The sequence below is a fragment of the Oncorhynchus nerka genome, linkage group LG13 (assembly GCF_034236695.1).
Source record: "Oncorhynchus nerka isolate Pitt River linkage group LG13, Oner_Uvic_2.0, whole genome shotgun sequence".
Classification (NCBI taxonomy): domain Eukaryota; kingdom Metazoa; phylum Chordata; class Actinopteri; order Salmoniformes; family Salmonidae; genus Oncorhynchus; species Oncorhynchus nerka.
In genome coordinates, this window is record NC_088408.1 from 83,450,027 (window position 1) to 83,470,628 (window position 20,602).

At 45.0% G+C, this 20,602-nt stretch overlaps 1 protein-coding gene across 1 annotated transcript in view; it reads right to left on the reverse strand.

Annotated features, from left to right (window-relative positions):
- LOC115140274 (NMDA receptor synaptonuclear signaling and neuronal migration factor-like) overlaps window positions 1-20,602 on the reverse strand; it is a 70,754-nt gene that overhangs the window by 32,024 nt on the left and 18,128 nt on the right. The window contains exons 2-4 of the mRNA XM_029678558.2: window positions 16,123-16,184; window positions 11,823-12,602; window positions 7,303-7,375 (exon numbers count right to left, since the gene is read on the reverse strand). Of these exons, the coding sequence (XP_029534418.1) occupies window positions 7,303-7,375; window positions 11,823-12,602; window positions 16,123-16,184 (915 nt within the window). The remainder of the gene's footprint in view (window positions 1-7,302; window positions 7,376-11,822; window positions 12,603-16,122; window positions 16,185-20,602) is intronic.

Sequence of the window (20,602 nt, forward strand, 5' to 3'; positions counted from 1 at the left end):
CTCCAACTGACCCCTTTAAAACCACTGGCCTCCAACTGTCCCCTTTAAAACAACTGGCCTCCAACTGTCCCCTCTAAAACCACTGGCCTCCAACTGTGTCCTATAAAACCACTGGCCTCCAACTGTGTCCTATAAAACCACTGGCCTCCAACTGTCCCCTTTAAAACCACTGGCCTCCAACTGTGTCCTATAAAACCAGTGGCCTCCAACTGTGTCCTATAAAACCACTGGCCTCCAACTGTACCCTCTAAAACCACTGACCTCCAACTGTGTCCTATAAAACCACTGGCCTCCAACTGTGTCCTTTAAAACCACTGGCCTCCAACTGTCCCCTTTAAAACCACTGGCCTCCAACTGTCCCCTTTAAAACCACTGGCCTCCAACTGTGTCCTATACAACCACTGGCCTCCAACTGTGTCCTATAAAACCACTGGCCTCCAACTGTCCCCTCTAAAACCACTGGCCTCCAACAGTGTCCTATAAAACCACTGGCCTCCAACTGTCCCCTTTAAAACCACTGGCCTCCAACTGCCCCCTTTAAAACCACTGGGCTCCAACTGTCCCCTTTAAAACCACTGGCCTCCAACTGTGTCCTATAAAACCACTGGCCTCCAACTGTCCCCTTTAAAACCACTGGCCTCCAACTGTGTTCTATAAAACCACTGGCCTCCAACTGTGTCCTATAAAACCACTGGCCTCCAAATGTGTCATATTAAACCATTGGCCTCCAACTGCGTTCTAAAACCACTGGCCTCCAACTGACCCCTCTAAAACCACTGGCCTCCAACTGTCCCCTTTAAAACAACTGGCCTCCAACTGTCCCCTCTAAAACCACTGGCCTCCAACTGTGTCCTATAAAACCACTGGCCTCCAACTGTGTCCTATAAAACCACTGGCCTCCAACTGACCCCTCTAAAACCACCGGCCTCCAACTGTGTCCTATAAAATCACTGGCCTCCAACTGTGTCCTATAAAACCACTGGCCTCCAACTGTCCCCTATAAAACCACTGGTCTCCAACTGTCCTCTTTAAAACCACTGGCCTCCAACTGTGTCCTATAAAACCACCGGCCTCCAACTGTACCCTCTAAAACCACTGGCCTCCAACTGTGTCCTATAAAACCACTGGCCTCCAACTGTGTCCTTTAAAACCACTGGCCTCCAACTGTCCCCTTTACAACCACTGGCCTCCAACTGTCCCTTTTAAAACCACTGGCCTCCAACTGTGTCCTATACAACCACTGGCCTCCAACTGTGTCCTATAAAACCACTGGCCTCCAACTGTTCCCTTTAAAACCACTGGCCTCCAACTGTGTCCTATAAAACCACTGGCCTCCAACTGTCCCCTCTAAAACCACTGGCCTCCAACTGTGTCCTATAAAACCACTGGCCTCCAACTGTGTCCTATAAAACCACTGGCCTCCAACTGTGTCCTATAAAACCACTGGCCTCCAACTGTGTTCTATAAAACCACTGGTCTCCAACTGTCCCCTTTAAAACGACTGGCCTCCAACTGTGTCCTATAAAACCACTGGCCTCCAACTGTCCCCTTTAAAACCACTGGCCTCCAACTGTCCCCTTTAAAACCACCGGCCTCCAACTGTGTCCTATAAAACCACTGGCCTCCAACTGTGTCCTATAAAATCACTGGCCTCCAACTGTGTCCTATAAAACCACTGGTCTCCAACTGTCCTCTTTAAAACCACTGGCCTCCAACTGTGTCCTATAAAACCACCGGCCTCCAACTGTACCCTCTAAAACCACTGGCCTCCAACTGTGTCCTATAAAACCACTGGCCTCCAACTGTGTCCTTTAAAACCACTGGCCTCCAACTGTCCCCTTTACAACCACTGGCCTCCAACTGTCCCTTTTAAAACCACTGGCCTCCAACTGTGTCCTATACAACCACTGGCCTCCAACTGTGTCCTATAAAACCACTGGCCTCCAACTGTTCCCTTTAAAACCACTGGCCTCCAACTGTGTCCTATAAAACCACTGGCCTCCAACTGTCCCCTCTAAAACCACTGGCCTCCAACTGTGTCCTATAAAACCACTGGCCTCCAACTGTGTCCTATAAAACCACTGGCCTCCAACTGTGTCCTATAAAACCACTGGCCTCCAACTGTGTTCTATAAAACCACTGGTCTCCAACTGTCCCCTTTAAAACGACTGGCCTCCAACTGTGTCCTATAAAACCACTGGCCTCCAACTGTCCCCTTTAAAACCACTGGCCTCCAACTGTCCCCTTTAAAACCTTTAAAACCCGGCCTCCAACTGTGTCCTATAAAACCACCAACTGTGTCCTATAAAACCACTGGCCTCCAACTGTGTCCTATAAAACCACTGGCCTCCAACTGTCCCCTATAAAACCACTGGTCTCCAACTGTCCCCTTTAAAACCACTGGCCTCCAACTGTGTCCTATAAAACCACTGGCCTCCAACCTTTAAACCACCACTGTGTCCTAAAACCACTGGCCTCCAACTGTGTCCTATAAAACCACTGGCCTCCAACTGTCCCCTCTAAAACCACTGGCAACTCCAACTGTCCCCTTAAAACCACTGGCCTCCAACTGTCCCCTTTAAAACCACTGGCCTCCAACTGTCCTATACAACCACCCAACTGTGTCCTAAAACCACTGGCCTCCAACTGTGTCCTATAAAACCACTGGCCTCCAACTGTACCCTTTAAAACCACTGGCCTCCAACTGTGTCCTATAAAACCACTGGCCTCCAACTGTGTCCTATAAAACCACTGGCCTCCAACTGTGTCCCCTATAAAACCACTGGTCTCCAACTGTCCCCTTTAAAACCACTGGCCTCCAACTGTGTCCTATAAAACCACTGGCCTCCAACTGTCCCCTTTAAAACCACTGGCCTCCAACTGTCCCCTCTCCAACTGTGTCCTATAAAACCACTGGCCTCCAACTGTGTCCTATAAAATCACTGGCCTCCAACTGTGTCCTATAAAACCACTGGCCTCCAACTGTCCCCTATAAAACCACTGGTCTCCAACTGTCCCCTTTAAAACCACTGGCCTCCAACTGTGTCCTATAAAACCACTGGCCTCCAACCTTTAAAAACTGGCCTCCAACTGTGTCCTATAAAACCACTGGCCTCCAACTGTCCTTTAAAACCACTGGCCTCCTCTAAAACCACTGGCCTCCAACTGTGTCCTATAAAACCAGTGGCCTCCAACTGTGTCCTATAAAACCACCGGCCTCCAACTGTACCCTCTAAAACCACTGGCCTCCAACTGTGTCCTATAAAACCACTGGCCTCCAACTGTGTCCTTTAAAACCACTGGCCTCCAACTGTCCCCTTTACAACCACTGGCCTCCAACTGTGTCCTATAAAACCACTGGCCTCCAACTGTGTCCTATAAAACCACTGGCCTCCAACTGTGTCCTATAAAACCACTGGCCTCCAACTGTCCCCTATAAAACCACTGGTCTCCAACTGTCCCCTTTAAAACCACTGGCCTCCAACTGTCCCCTTTAAAACCACTGGCCTCCAACTGTCCCCTTTAAAACCACTGGCCTCCAACTGCCCCCTTTAAAACCACCGGCCTCCAACTGTGTCCTATAAAACCACTGGCCTCCAACCAACTGTGTCCTATAAAACCACTGGCCTCCAACTGTGTCCTATAAAACCACTGGCCTCCAACTGTGTCATATAAATCTACTGGCCTCCCTATAAAACCACTGGCCTCCAACTGTGTCCCCTGTTATAAAACCACTGGTCTCCAACTGTCCCCTTTAAAACCACTGGCCTCCAACTGTCCCCTTTAAAACCACTGGCCTCCAACTGTCCCCTTTAAAACCACCGGCCTCCAACTGTGTCCTATAAAACCACTGGCCTCCAACTGTTCCCTTTAAAACCACTGGCCTCCAACTGTGTCCTATAAAACCACTGGCCTCCAACTGTCCCCTCTTAAACCACTGGCCTCCAACTGTCCCCTTTAAAACCACTGGCCTCCAACTGTGTCCTATAAAACCACTGGCCTCCAACTGTCCCCTTTAAAACCACCGGCCTCCAACTGTGTCCTATAAAACCACTGGCCTCCAACTGTCCCCTTTAAAACCACTGGCCTCCAACTGTGTCCTATAAAACCACTGGTCTCCAACTGTCCCCTCTAAAACCACTGGCCTTCAACTGTGTCCTATAAAACCACTGGCCTCCAACTGTGTCCTATAAAACCACTGGCCTCCAACTGACCCCTCTAAAACCACCGGCCTCCAACTGTGTCCTATAAAACCACTGGCCTCCAACTGTGTCCTATAAAATCACTGGCCTCCAACTGTGTCCTATAAAACCACTGGCCTCCAACTGTCCCCTATAAAACCACTGGTCTCCAACTGTCCTCTTTAAAACCACTGGCCTCCAACTGTGTCCTATAAAACCACCGGCCTCCAACTGTACCCTCTAAAACCACTGGCCTCCAACTGTGTCCTATAAAACCACTGGCCTCCAACTGGTCCTTTAAAACCACTGGCCTCCAACTCCAACTGTGTTTAAAACCACTGGCCTCCAACTGTCCCTTTTAAAACCACTGGCCTCCAACTGTGTCCTATACAACCACTGGCCTCCAACTGTGTCCTATAAAACCACTGGCCTCCAACTGTTCCCTTTAAAACCACTGGCCTCCAACTGTGTCCTATAAAACCACCCTTAAAACCACTGGCCTCCAACTGTGTCCTATAAAACCACTGGCCTCCAACTGTCCCCTCTAAAACCACTGGCCTCCAACTGTGTCCTATAAAACCACTGGCCTCCAACTGTGTCCTATAAAACCACTGGCCTCCAACTGTCCCCTTTAAAACCACTGGCCTCCAACTGTGTCCTATAAACCACTGGCCTCCAACTGTTCCCTTTAAAACCACTGGCCTCCAACTGTGTCCTATAAAACCACTGGCCTCCAACTGTCCCCTTTAAAACCACTGGCCTCCAACTGTCCCCTTTAAAACCACTGGCCTCCAACTGTGTCATATAAAACCACTGGCCTCCAACTGTGTCCCTAAAACCACTGGCCTCCAAAAACCACTGGCCTCCAACTGTCCCCTTTAAAACCACTGGCCTCCAAAACCACTGGCCTCCAACTGTGTCCCTGTTCCCTTTAAAACCACTGGCCTCCAACTGTGTCCTATAAAACCACTGGCCTCCAACTGTGTCCTATAAAAAAACCACTGGCCTCCAACTGTGTCTATAAAACCCTTTAAAACACTGGCCTCCAACTGTGTCCTATAAAACCACTGGCCTCCAATAAAACCACTGGCCTCCAACTGTGTCCTATAAAACCACTGGCCTCCAACTGTCCCCTATAAAACCACTGGCCTCCACCACTAAAACCACTGGTCAACTGTGTCCTATAAAACCACTGGCCTCCAACTGTCCTATAAAACCACTGGCCTCCAACTGTGTCCTATAAAACCACTGGCCTCCAACTGTCCCCTATAAAACCACTGGCCTCCTTTAAAACCACTCCTATAAAACCACTGGCCTCCAACTGTAAAACCACTGGCCTCCCTTTAAAACCACTGGCCTCCAACTGTGTCCTTTAAAACCACTGGCCTCCAACTGTCCTTTACAACCAAACCTTTAAAACTGGCCTCCAACTGTGTCCTATAAAACCACTGGCCTCCAACTGTGTCCTATAAAACCACTGGCCTCCAACTGTTCCTTTAAAACCACTGGCCTCCAACTGTGTCCTATAAAACCACTGGCCTCCAACTGTCCCCTCTAAAACCACTGGCCTCCAACTGTGTCCTATAAAACCACTGGCAACTCCAACCTGCCTCAACTGTGTCCTATAAAACCACTGGCCTCCAACTGTGTCCTATAAAACCACTGGTCTCCAACTGTCCCCTTTAAAACCACTGGCCTCCAACTGTGTCCTATAAAACCACTGGCCTCCAACTGTCCCCTTTAAACCACTGGCCTCCAACTGTCCCCTTTAAAACCACTGGCCTCCAACTGTGTCCTATAAAACCACTGGCCTCCAACTGTGTCCTATAAAATCACTGGCCTCCAACTGTGTCCTATAAAACCACTGGCCTCCAACTGTCCCCTATAAAACCACTGGTCTCCAACTGTCCCCTTTAAAACCACTGGCCTCCAACTGTGTCCTATAAAACCACTGGCCTCCAACTGTCCCCTTTAAAACCACTGGCTTCCAACTGTGTCCTATAAAACCAGTGGCCTCCAACTGGCCTATAAAACCCAACTGTGTGGCCTCCAACTGTGTCCTATAAAACCACTGGCCTCCAACTGTGTCCTTTAAAACCACTGGCCTCCAACTGTCCCCTTTACAACCACTGGTCTCCAACTGTGTCCTATACAACCACTGGCCTCCAACTGTGTCCTATACAACCACTGGCCTCCAACTGTGTCCTATAAAACCACTGGCCTCCAACTGTACCCTCTAAAACCACTGGCCTCCAACTGTGTCCTATAAAACCACTGGCCTCCAACTGTCCCCTCTTAAACCACTCCTATAAAACCACTGTCCAACCTATAAAACCACTGGCCTCCAACTGTGTCCTATAAAACCACTGGCCTCCAACTGTGTCCTATAAAACCAACTGTGTCCTATAAAACCACTGGCCTCCAACTGCCTCCAACTGTCCCCTATAAAACCACTGGTCTCCAACTGTCCTTTAAACCACTGGCCTCCAACTGTCCCCTTTAAAACCACCACTGGCCTCCAACTGTGTCCTATAAAACCACTGGCCTCCAACTGTGTCCTATAAAACCACTGGCCTCCAACTGTCCCCTCTTAAACCACTGGCCTCCAACTGTCCCCTTTAAAACAACTGGCCTCCAACTGTGTCCTATAAAACCACTGGCCTCCAACTGTCCCCTTTAAAACCACCGGCCTCCAACTGTGTCCTATAAAACCACTGGCCTCCAACTGTCCCCTTTAAAACCACTGGCCTCCAACTGTGTCCTATAAAACCACTGGTCTCCAACTGTCCCCTCTAAAACCACTGGCCTTCAACTGTGTCCTATAAAACCACTGGCCTCCAACTGTGTCCTATAAAACCACTGGCCTCCAACTGTCCCCTTTAAAACCACTGGCCTCCAACTGTGTCCAGGGCACAGCCATGTGAAGGAGTCTAAGTTTACATCCCAAAAAGCACCCTATTCCCTTTATTGAGAACTACTGTGTATATGGAATATTGTGCATATTTGGGAGGCACTCTAGAACTCATCCATCATTAGCACACGGAACTCTTTGAGGCAGCCATGTCGTGTTCAGTAGGAGTGGAGCAGAGTGGTGAGGTTATATCTGGTATCCTATACTCACGCCTGCATTGTTGTGGTAGCCGTCTGGAAGCTGAACATGTTCTCTTTGGGGAACCAGCTATTAGGGTTGTCCTCTACAAACAAAGGAGACAAAGCAGAAGTTTAGCCCACAACATTACACTTCAAAAGTTGTTGTCTGTCAGCTGTTACCCTTCTCCACACAATGTTTTGTTTCCACCCCCCCACAGAGACAGCCTTTTTATTGTGTTTTTTATTGTAAATTCAGCAAAATAAAAAACGTCCTCTCACTGTCAACTGCGTTCATTTTCAGAAAACTTAACGTGTAAATATTTGTATGAACATAACAAGATTCAACAACTGAGACAAACTGAACAAGTTCCAAAGACATGTGACTAACAGAAATGGAATAATGTGTCCCTGAACAAAGGGGGGGTCAAAATCAAAAGTAACAGTCAGTATCTGGTCTGGCCACCAGCTGCATTAACAAGTACTGCAGTGCATCTCCTCCTCATGGACTGTGCCAGATTTGCCCGTTCTTGCTGTAAGATGTTACCCCACTCTTCCACCAAGGCACCTGCAAGGACCTGAACATTTCTGGGGGGTATGGCCCTAGCCCTCACCCTCCGATCCAACAGGTCCCAGATGTGCTCAATGGGATTGAGATCCGGACTCTTCGCTGGCCATGGCAGAACACTGACATTCCTGTCTTGCAGGAAATCACGCACAGAACGAGCAGTATGGCTGGTGGCATTGTCATGCTGGAGGGTTACGTCAGGATGAGCGTGCAGGAAGGGTACCACATGAGGGAGGAGGATGTTTTCCCTGTAACGCACAGCGTTGAGATTGCTTGCAATGACAACAAGCTCAGTCCGTTGATGCTGTGACACATCGCCCCAGACCATGACGGACCCTCCACCTCCAAACCGATCCCGCTCCAGAGTACAGGCCTCGGTGTAATGCTCATTCCTTCAACGATCCTACCATCACCCCTGGTGAGACAAAACTGAGACTTGTCAGTGAAGAGCACATTTTGTCAGTCCTGTCTGGTCCAGTGACGGTGGGTTTGTGCCCATAGGTGACATTGTTGCCGGTGATGTCTGGTGAGGACATGCCTTACAACAGGCCTACAAGCCGTCAGTCCAGCCTCTCTCAGCCTATTGCGGACAGTCTGAGTACTGATGGAGGAATTGTGCATTCCTGGTGTAGCTCAGGCAGTTGTTGTTGCCATCCTGTACCTGTCCTGCAGGTGTGATGTTCGGATGTACCGATCCTGTGCAAGTGTTATTACAAGTGGTCTGCCACTGCGAGGATGACCAGCTGTCCGTCCTGTCTCCCTGGAGCGCTGCCTTAGGCATCTCACAGTATTGCGATTTATTGCCCTGGCCACATCTGCAGTCCTCATGCCTCCTTGCAGCATGCCTAAGGCACATTCCCGCAGATGAGCAGGGACCATGGGCATCTTTCTTTTGGTGTTTTTCAGTCAGTAGAAAGGCCTCTTTAGTGTCCTAAGTTTTAATAACTGTGATCTTAATTGCTTACCGTCTGTAAGCTGTTAGTGTGTTAACAACCGTTCCACAGGTGCACGTTCATTAATTGTTCATGGTTCATTGAACAAGCATCGGAAACAGTGTTTAAACCCTTTACAATGAACTGTGAAGTTATTTGGATTTTATGAATTCTCTTTGAAAGACAGGGTCCTGAAAAAGGGATTTTTTTTTTTTTGCTGAGTTTACATCACATCTGGATAGATAGTACTTATACTGTACAATATTCCTTTGTGTTTTCAGTCATAACTTTTCTAGAACATGAGCTTTTAAATCCACCCCTTAGCTACTCTCAGTCCATCCCATCTATCTCCGTAAAGCACCATTTTATGATTTCCATGTGCCATGTATTTTTAATCTGTGCTGTGATGTTTTACATACATTCTGAACCTGTCTAATCACATGGTATCTACAGATTGTGATTTAAAGATAAAAGTATATTATATTGTTGATTGCTAGACTATGGTTTTCTAAATCTCCCAACAGTGCTATTTATAGGGTTAATTTTAGATAAATGTTGTGAGACAGCCTTACAGCTTTCTGTACGTTTGGATTTAAATGCTGCATTCAACACTGTTGACAATGATGTCCTTCTGGACAGACTGGAGAGTTGGGTTGGCCTCTCTGGTCCTGTTCTAAATTAGTTTAGGATCTATTTAAGCGGTCAAGAGTTACAGTATTTGTCACCCTTGGTAAACATAACTCAGAGAAAATAAATATCACATATGGCGTTCCACAAGGTTTGATTTTGGGTTTTATGTACAGTACCAGTCAAAAGTTTGGACACAACAACTCATTCAATGTTTTTGCATTTATTTTTACTATTTTCTACATTGTAGAATTATAGTGAAAACATCAAAATTATGAAAAAACACACACGGAATCATGCAGTAACCAAAAAAGTGTTAAACAAATCAAAATAAATGTGAGATTCTTCAAAGTAGCAACCCTTTGCCTTGATGACAGCTTTGCCCACTCTTGGCATTCTCTCAACCAGCAACATGAGGTAGTCACCTGGAATGCATTTCAATTAAAAGGTGTGAGCTGTTAAAAGTTAATTTGTGTAATTAATTTCCTTCTTACTGCGTTTGAGCCAATCAGTTGTGTTGTGACAAGGTATGGGTGGTAAACAGAAGATAGTCCTATTTGGTAAAAGACCAAGTCCATATTATGGCAAGAGCAGCTCAAAATGAAAAGAGAAATGACAGTCCATCCTTACTTTAAGACATGAAGGTCAGTCAATACGGAAAAGTGCAGTTGCAAAAACCAAGTGCTATGATGAAACTGGCTCTCATTAGGACCGCCACAGGAAAGGAAGACCTAGAGTTACCTCTGCTGCAGAGGATAAGTTCATTAGAGTTACCAGCCTCAGAAATTGCAATTAACTGCACCTCAGATGGCAGCCCAAATAAATGCCTCACAGAGTTCAAGTAACAGACACATCTCAACATCAACTGTTCAGAGGAGACTGAGTGAATCAGGCCTTCATGGTAGAATTGCTGCAAAGAAACCATGACTAAAGAACATCAATAACAAGAAGAGACTTGCTTGGGCCAAGAAACACGAGCAATATATGGACGGCTAACAACTCCCTTCAGCTAAATCAAGACCAGGCCGAGGTTCTTACTGTATTATTGGAGCCAAAGCAATAAAGATAAAACACCAGGTAAAAAAACCTAGGTGTCATTTTAGATTCTGAACTCAATTTCAAATCTCACATTTGGAATGTAACCAAATTAGCTTTTTTTTACCACCTGATGAACATTACCAAGGTGCAGTCGTTTCTATTAGGCTGATACAGAGACTCATCCATGCTTTTCTTACAAGCAGGCTTGACTACTGTAATGCTCTCCTGTCTGGTCTACTGTTGGAGGAAATTATAGTTGAAATGATTAATTATGTATACATTTAAATTAGAACCATTCATTTTAATACTATTATGTTGTGGTATGAAATGTATGTTTTTTTTGTTAAACTAGGACTGAAAATGTAGGTAAAACGAATGAATTGTCTGTACCTTGCCGGTTTAAGGGAGAAGGAGGGTATATCTCTTTAGACAGATAAAAATGTTCTTTGATGTTCCATTAGTGGAGAAGAGTATATCTTTTAGACAGATTGGAATGTTTGTTTTATGAGGGGAGTAGAAGACAATCTCCAGACCTGAAGACACTGCGCTATTGTGTGGATCGGAGAAAGTGTGAGAACTGATGACGTCATTTTGATCTTCTCTTTAAAATGAACTGTTCTTTGTATTTTGGGTCAGTACTCATCAAGAATAAATGCTGAACTTGTTTTTAAGACTGGTCCCTTTCTATTTCATGCAAATGATACATTTACAACTTATTATGAAATAGATAGAGTGTGAATTTGGTTTTGGCTACAAAACATATAGGAATTTAGAATTCCTCTAACATCTACCCAAGAAAGCCAGTGGTCAACTGCAAAACATACAGAATGCTGTAGCACGGGTGCTGACCAAGACCAGATGAAGAGCACACATTGCACCGGTTTTGATGTCTCTGCACTGGCTGCCTGTGAGTTTTAAAATTAATTAGATTATTCTTCTATTGGTTTTTAAATCAATCCATGAATGTGCACCCCAATACATGTCAGACATACTTGTGTTTTGCACCCAGTACGTCCCTCAGGTCCTCTGGCACTGGCCTTTTAACTATCCCAAAGCCTAGGACCAAGAGGCATGGAGAGGCAGCCATTATTAATTATGCCCCCAGCCTCTGGAATAGCCTGCCAGAGAACCTGGGGGGGCCGAAACTGTGGACATATTTAAAAGAGATCTTAAAACGCACCTTTTTAATTTTGCTTTTCCTTAGGGTGCTTATTAGTCATTCAGTTTTTATTGTTATTCTTTTGTTTTTTGTGTAGTAAAGATTTATTTTTCTTCATTTTTTTCTGTGAAGCGCATTGCATTGCATTCATGTCTGAAATGTGCTATATAAATGAAGTGGTATTTGATTTGGTCATCATCATCCTCCTCCTCCTCCATCCTCCTCCTCACCTCTCTCCTCAGCAGAGCCTCGTCTGTCTCTGCCTTGGTCTTGGCTGTACATCCTCTCTAGCTTCTTCCTCTGTTTTCCTCCGTCTCGCGGGGACGTCTCCAGATCCAGGGAGCGCTGGCTCGGACATGGGGCCCTGATGCAGGTGACACAGTCTGGGGTGCAGTCCTCCCGCGAGCCCCCCCTCCTCACCACCCAGTCCCGGATGTTATGGGCACTCCCTGAGCTCTGCAGGGGCTGGGACTTGGGCCTGTGGCCCTGTGGGCCATGGCTAATGTTGCCGCGGTGATGTTTGCTGCCTGGTGGTTGTTGGTTGGAAAAGGAGGTCTGGTTGGAGGAGGGAGGAGGGGACAGGGGCTGCTTCAGCACCTCCAGCTCCAGATTCTCCTCGCTGCCTCGCCCCCCTAGCATGCCTCCCTCCCTGGTGATGGTGTAGACCCGCTGGGCAGCTGGTTTCAGGCTGGTCAGGCTCCCCTCAGAGGACCTGGGAGGTGGCTGCTGCTCCTCGGAGGAGAAACTCCGCTCCGCTGAGAGCCCTGCTGAGAGCCTGTGCTTGGAGGGGCCTGTGGGCTGCAGACTGCTTGGCTGCAGGGTACTGGGCTGGATACTGCTGTGGTGGGGATGCAGTGTGCTGAGCTGGGACTGAAGACTGTGGGCCTGGGACTGGTCCTGGCTGGCCTTGGCCCCACAGTGGCTCTGAGGGTGTAGGTTGTTGTTGTGAAGATGACTGACGTCAGGGGAGTCTTTGTCTTGGCCAATGAAGGTATTAGATAGAAGCTGATCTGAAGAGAGCAAGCGCAAGAGCAAGAGAGAGAGGACAAAGAGATGAGCTGTTCAACTTGTGCTCTAAAGGCCTTGGCAACATTTGAGCAAACATCAGAGAGCAAACAAAGCTTTTCAGAGATGAGAGGAGGAATGAAATGTGAAGAGATGGATAATGGAGAAGGGAAATGAGAGATGGGAGGAAATTAGGAGGTATTTTGAGAGGATGAGTTGGATGATAGAAGGGGTTTGGCAGACTTACCCGGTCCTCTGCCTTGGGAAGACCCTCTCACAGTGAAATTTGCCAGATATAGTGTGGTAATGATTTTAGAGCATTTAGTGCTGCTATACAGTGGGATGAGAGGAAAGTCATGTGATGAAGAAAGTTATAGGAAAGGTGAAGCCATGTGAGAAGGAAAATGAATAGGAAATGGGAAGCCATGTGATGGAAATGTGAAGCCATGTGATGAGGAAAGTTATAGAAAATGTGAAGCCATGTGATGAGGAAAGTTATAGAAAATGTGAAGCCATGTGATGGGGAAAGTTATAGGAAATGTGAAGCCATGTGATGGGGAAAGTTATAGGAAATGTGAAGCCATGTGATGGGGAAAGTTATAGGAAATGTGAAGCTATGTGATGGAAATGGGAAGCCATGTGATGAGGAAAGTTACAGGAAATGTGAAGCCATTTGAAGTGGACGGTTATAGGACATGTGAAGCCATGTGATGGGGAAAGTTATAGAAAATGTGAAGCCATGTGATGGGGAAAGTTATAGAAAATGTGAAGCCATGTGATGGAAATGGGAAGCCATGTGATGAGGAAAGTTATAGAAAATGTGAAGCCATGTGATGGGGAAAGTTATAGAAAATGTGAAGCCATGTGATGGGGAAAGTTATAGAAAATGTGAAGCCATGTGATGAGGAAAGTTATAGAAAATGTGAAGCCATGTGATGGGGAAAGTTACAGGAAATGTGAAGCTATGTGATGGAAATGGGAAGCCATGTGATGAGGAAAGTTACAGGAAATGTGAAGCCATGTGATGGGGAAAGTTACAGGAAATGTGAAGCCATGTGATGAGGAAAGTTATAGAAAATGTGAAGCCATGTGATGGAAATGGGAAGCCATGTGATGAGGAAAGTTACAGGAAATGTGAAGCCATTTGAAGTGGACGGTTATAGGACATGTGAAGCCATTTGTGACTCGTTTTCGGAAAACGAGGCATATGTTGTGCGTCACTACTTCACAGCAGAGGCATTTGAACGTAAACTTTTTTGTCAGAAATGCCTTCTGGAACATGTGAACTTTCACGTGCCTTAATAAAAAATGTGTATGCCATCTGAAAAGATGAATAAAATTGTTAAATTATGAGCCTAGTTGTTTTAGCTATGGAAAAATACTTTCCTGCTAGCCATGACTGGCTGAGATAATGGATGGGCTGGACATGCTGAGAGATAAGTTCGGATTGGTCTGCCATGTAGCACGCTTCTGTCTAGAACATGACCTAGTCAGTAGGTGTCGGTAATTCTTTCTAACGCTGCTATTTTGAAAGATATCACGTAGTATTACTGCAAAGGTGTTGTTCTCCACTTTCTGGAGGATGGAGTTTTGAAATCAGTGGAATTCCCAGTAGAATTAGAAAATGATAACTAAGGAGATGGTGAAAATTCTGGTGTTTGATTGTAAATATTCAGAGGGAGTCGAAAAGAGAAAAAGAGAACACACTGTTGTATTAAACACCTGTCTCCGGATAACATCTTCAAACTAATGGCAACCATGGCATCCATGACAGAGAAGGAGAGGCATCCATCCATGTATACAGGTAAAATATTCTAGCTAGCTACATATTCTAGCTAGCTACATTTTCAGATGTTATACGTTTCAACTTTTGGCAGAAAGTATTTTTCCTTTCAAGTGAAAGCATACTGTTGGCTAGCTAGCTAACGTTATCTGGCTCGCTAGCTAACGTTACGTGTATGATCTGTGTAGTAATATTATTTGTATCTCAGAGCCATTTGCATTGCTAGTTATAGCCTAATGTTAGCTAACTAGCTAACATTGAACCTGGTTGCCTGCAGATTCATGCAAGTAGTAACGTTATGAGTTTGGATTATGGTTAATTGTTTAGTTGGCTAGCTAGATAGCTACATGTCTTAAACAAACCCCTCTACTATGCAAGTAACCATTTCACTACATCTTCTGTATCCTGTGCATGTGACAAATTGAACTTCAATTTGATTTCAAATAAGCTAAAGTGAAAATGGTCATTATTTGTACTGGCTAACCAGAGAGTGTGCAAAGCTGTCATCAAGGCAAAGGGTGGCTACATTGAAGAATCTCAAATAGAACATATATTTTGATTAGTTTAACACTTTTTTTTGGTTAATACATGATTCCATGTGTGTTATTTCATAGTTTTGAAGATTTCACTATTATTCTACAATGTAGAAAATAGTACAAATAAAGAAAAACCCTGGAATGAGTTGGTGTGTCCAAACCTTTGACTGGTACTGTATACTAAATTAATTTTTAAATGGGTGGATTTGTTGATGTTGAAACAAAATACACTAGTTATGCTATTTTGGACCACCAGGCTGATGTCGGACCACAATAGAATGTTAATGAAGACACAGCCACAACTGTAGATAGGCCGAGTATCAACCAGCCTTTAGTCTTGAAATCTTTGGTTGTTTAGAGCATGGCCTCACATGTGAATCCTTGAAGAGATGGGTGGGACTAAAGCTTAAGAGGGTGTGAACGATGCTGAATGGGTGTAGACAAAGAAGAGCTCTCAAGTAGGTTAACCAAAACTTTCAAGGGGAATTTTCTCAAAAGTGAGGTTACAAGTTTATCAACATTCAATAATAATAACTTTCCCACTGTTCCTCAACTGTGGTTGTAGTGTATGATATTGTCACGACTTCCGCCGAAGTCGGTCCCTCTCCTTGTTCGGGCGGCGTTCGGCAGTCGACGTCACCGGCTTTCTAGCTACCGCCGATCCACTTTTCATTTTCCATTTGTTTTGTCTTTGTTTCACACACCTGTTTTCAATCCCACAAACACCTGTTCATTATTTAACCCTCTGTTCCCCACATGGTTTTTGTGAGTGATTGTTTGTTGTATTGTGGTCCGTATATTGTGGCCGTGTATATTATGTATATCATTTTGATTTTTGAAAAAAAGTGTTTTTATTACTCATATCTGCTGTCCTGCGCCTGACTTATCTCACCAGATACATGCAGACGACGTTACAGATATAACATTTTCTATCTCTGAGTCTCTACTTTTATTCAATGTAAAAAATACATTTTCAAATTTTGTCACATAAGACCGAATCGAGCCGGTCGGTTACATTTGAAGAGGAAAGCTCTAGGAAATGTGAAGCCATGTGAAGAGGAAATGTGAAGAGGAAACTTCTAGGATATGTGAAGCCATGTGAAAATGAAAGTTATAGGATATGTTAAGCCATGTGAAGAGGAAAGTTATAGGAAATGTGAAGGAATGTTATGGGATGTACTAGATGAGGCTGGACACTGAGAGTACCTGATCCGTTGCGGTTCTCAGGGTGTGTGTGAGACAGGTAATCTCCGAAAGCTCTGGCTGCTCTGCAAAGAGAAGCACAACACAACACTCTGATTAGCACTGGACAGCTGGCTGCCTGACTCTCACTGTGAGCCTGACTGGCTGCCTGTCTGTCTGCCACTCACTGTGAGCCTGCCTGTCTGCCAGCCTGCCTGCCTGTCTGTTTGTCTGTCTGTCTGCCTCTCACTGTGAGGCTGCCTGCCTGTCTGTCTCTCACAGGGAGCTTGCTGACTCCAACTGAGTGACTCACCACTCACCAGACCAAGACATATCCTACTCAATAACAGCTTTCCAAATGGCACTCTATTCCCTATATAGTGTACTACTTTTAACCAATAAGGTGCCATTTTGGAAGTAACCAGTGTGTTATGATTGTCCCACCCAATAATTGAATAACCTGATTTGTCTCATTAGCTTTCCATCCAATTGGCGACAAATTTTCATACAAATATTCTAAAATACTCACGTTTTCCCAGAGACGTGTTTGAATCAAATTGACTTGTTGCTATTCAAACACGGTGCTGATGATGTAGGGCGAAACACCTTTTGCTATTCAAGTCCCATGTAGTGCTATAAATTCTCGTGCTATAAATTCTCAGACAGCCCAAAGATTCTTTGATGCCCTTCCAGACTCTCTCTGCCTACCCAAGGGACTTCAGAGGACAAAAATCAGTTAACCACCTAACTAAGGAACTCAATTTAACCTTGCGCAATACCCTAGATGCAGTTGCACCCCTAAAAACTTAAAACATTTGTCATAAGAAACTAGCTCCCTGATATACAGAAAATACCCGAGCTCTGAAGCAAGCTTCCAGAAAATTGGAATGGAAATGACGCCACACCAAACTGGAAGTCTTCCGACTAGCTTGGAAAGACAGTACCGTGCAGTATCGAAGAGCCCTTACAGCTGCTCGATCATGCTATTTTTTCAACTTAATTGAGGAAAATAAGAACAATCCAAAATGTCTTTTGATACTGTCGCAAAGCTAACTAAGAAGCAGCATTCCTCAAGAGAGGATGGCTTTCACTTCAGCAGTAATAAATTCATGAACTTCTTTGAGGAAAAGATCATGATCATTAGAAAGCAAATTACGGACTCCTCTTTAAATCTGCGTATTCCTCCAAAACTCAGTTGTCCTAAGTCTGCACAACTCTGCCAGGACCTAGGATCAAGAGAGACACTCAAGTGTTTTAGTACTATATCTCTTGACACAGTGATGAAAATAATCATGGCCTCTAAACCTTCAAGCTGAATACTGGACCCTATTCCAAATAAACTACTGAAAGAGCTGCTTCCTGTGCTTGGCCCTCCTATGTTGAACATAATAAACGGCTCTCTATCCACCGGATGTTTACCAAACTCACTAAAAGTGGCAGTAATAAAGCCTCTCTTGAAAAAGCCAAACCTTGTCCCAGAAAATATAAAAAACTATCGGCCTATATCGAATCTCCCATTCCTCTCAAAAACTTTTGAAAAAGCTGTTGCGCAGCAACTCACTGCCTTCCTGAAGACAAACAATGTATACGAAATGCTTCAGTCTGGTTTAAGACCACATTATAGCACGAGACTGCACTTGTGAAGGTTTAAATTACCTTTTAATGGCGTCAGACCGAGGCTCTGCATCTGTCCTCGTGCTCCTACACCTTACTGCTGCTTTTGATACCATCGATCACCACATTCTTTTGGAGAGATTGGAAACCCAAATTGGTCAACACAGACTGGCCTGGTTTAGATCTTATCTGTCGGAAAGATATCAGTTTGTCTCTGTGAATGGTTTGTCCTCTGACAAATCAACTGTAAATTTCGGTGTTCCTCAAGGTTCCGTTTTAGGACCACTATTGTTTTCACTATATATTTTACCTCTTGGGGATGTCATTCGAAAACATAATGTTAACTTTCACTGCTATGAAGATGACACACAGCTGTACATTTTAATGAAACATGGTGAAGCCCCAAAATTGCCCGTGCTAGAAGCCTGTGTTTCATACATAAGGAAGTGGATGGCTGTAAACGTTCTACTTTTAACCTCTGACAAAACAGAGATGCTTGTTCCAGGTCCCAGGAAACAAGAGATCTTCTGTTGAATCTGACAATTAATCTTGATGGTTGTACAGTCGTCTCAACTAAAACTGAAGGACCTCGGTGTTACTCTGGACCCTGATCTCTCTTTTGACGAACATATCAAGACTGTTTCAAGGACAGCTTTTTTCCATCTACGTAACATTGCGAAAATCTGAAACTTTCTGTCCAAAAATGATGCAGAAAAATGTATCCATGCTTTTGTTACTTCTAGGTTAGACTACTGCAATGCTCTACTTTCCGGCTACCCGGATAAAGCACTAAATAAACTTCAGTTAGTGCTAAATACGGCTGCTAGAATCCTGACTAGAACCCAAAAAATGTATCATATTACTCCAGTGCTAGCCTCCCTACACTGGCTTCCTGTTAATGCAAGGGCTGATTTCAAGGTTTTACTGCTAACCTACAAAGCATTACATGGGCTTGCTCCTAGCTATCTTTCCGATTTGGTCCTGCCGTACATACCTACACGTACGCTACGGTCACAAGACGCAGGCCTCCTAATTGTCCCTAGAATTTCTAAGCAAACAGCTGGAGGCAGGGCTTTCTCCTATAGAGCTCTATTTTTATGGAATGGTCTGCCTACCCATGTGAGAGACGCAGACTCGGTCTCAACCTTTAAGTCTTTACTGAAGACTGCCTGGCCGGTTCCCCTGTCTCCACTGGGATTCTCTGCCTCTAATCCTATTACAGATTCACTGGCTTACTGGTGCTCTTCCATGCCGTCCCTAGGACGGGTGCGTCACTTGAGTGGTTTGAGTCACTGACGTGATCTTCCTGTCTGGGTTGGTGCCCACCTTGGGTTGTGCCGTGAGCTTTACTTTGTGGGCTATACTCGGCCTTGTGGGCTATTTGTGGGCTATACTCGGGCTTGTCTCAGGATGGTAAATTGGTGGTTGAAGATATCCCTGTGCTTTGGCAAAGTGGGTGGGGTTATATCCTGCCTGTGTCACCCTGTCCGGGGGTATCATCGGATAGGGCCACAGTGTCTCCTGACCCCTCCTGTCTCAGCCTCCAGTATTTATGCTGTAGTAGTTTATGTGTTGGGGGGCTAGGGTCAGTCTGTTATATCTGGAGTACTTCTCCTGTCTTATCCGGTGTCCTGTGTAAATTTAAGTATGGTCTCTCTAATTCTCTCTTTCTCTCTTTCTTTCGCTCTCTCGGAGGACCTGAGCCCTAGGACCATGCCTCAGGACTTCCTGGCATGATGACTCCTTGCTGTCCACAGTTCACCTGGCCGTGCTGCTACTCCAGTTTCAACTGTTCTGCCTGTGGCTATGGAACCCTGACCTGTTCACCGGACGAGCTACCTGTCCCAGATCTGCTGTTTTCAACTCTCTTGAGACAGCAGGAGCGGTAGAGATACTCTGAATGATTGGCTATGAAAAGCCAACTGGCATTTACTCCTGAAGTTCTGACTTGCTGCACCCTCGACAACTACTGTGATTATTATTATTTGACCATGCTGGTCATGTAAGAACATTTGAACATCTTGGCCATGTTCTGTTATAATCTCCACCCGGCACAGCCAGAAGAGGGCTGGCCACCCATCATAGCCTGGTTCCTCTCTAGGTTTCTTCCTAGGTTTAGGCCTTTCTAGGGAGTTTTTCCTAGCCACCGTGCTTCTACACCTGCATTGCTTGCTGTTTGGGGTTTTAGGCTGGGTTTCTGTACAGCACTTTGAGATATCAGCTGATGAAAGAAGGGCTATATAAATACATTTGATTTGATTTGATGTACCAGATAAAAAATATAAGTTTAAATTGGTTTCCATCCAATTTTCAACTCTAACAAAAAACACTGCTGTTGGCTCGTGCGCTCCAGCCTACATGATGAGATTACTATTATGGGCAAAAGAGCTAGATGATTTATCAAACCGCAGCCAAGCATCGATTATCATGCCACCAGAATAAGACCCTCGATATTTATTGGAAAGGAGCATCAAGCTCATTACCTTGCACTTTCACCACTCTGTGAAGTTCATCATAATGTATTTCATCTGTAGCCTAATAAACTGCATGCTTTCCCGATTAGTCATAGTGGTACGCATAAATGCGTCACAAAAAGCGTATTTTGTCTAGAGTATTTAGTTTTGTCGACAATTGGAAATTAGGCCTGTCATTACATTTTTCTTGTCATTACATTGTACTTTACCCGCATAAAAAGGTTGAATGGAAACCTGGTTAGTACCTTGGTTTTACTCTTGGTTTTAGTTCCCTATGGAACTGTCTTCTTAAACCGAAACTACTCGAGGTCTCTTGACGCTGGTGTGCTATCTATACATTCCGAACATGTTCATGACATGTGCCTAAAACCATTATTTTGAGTGTGAAATCCAATATGCAAGTGTGTTCCAGACCG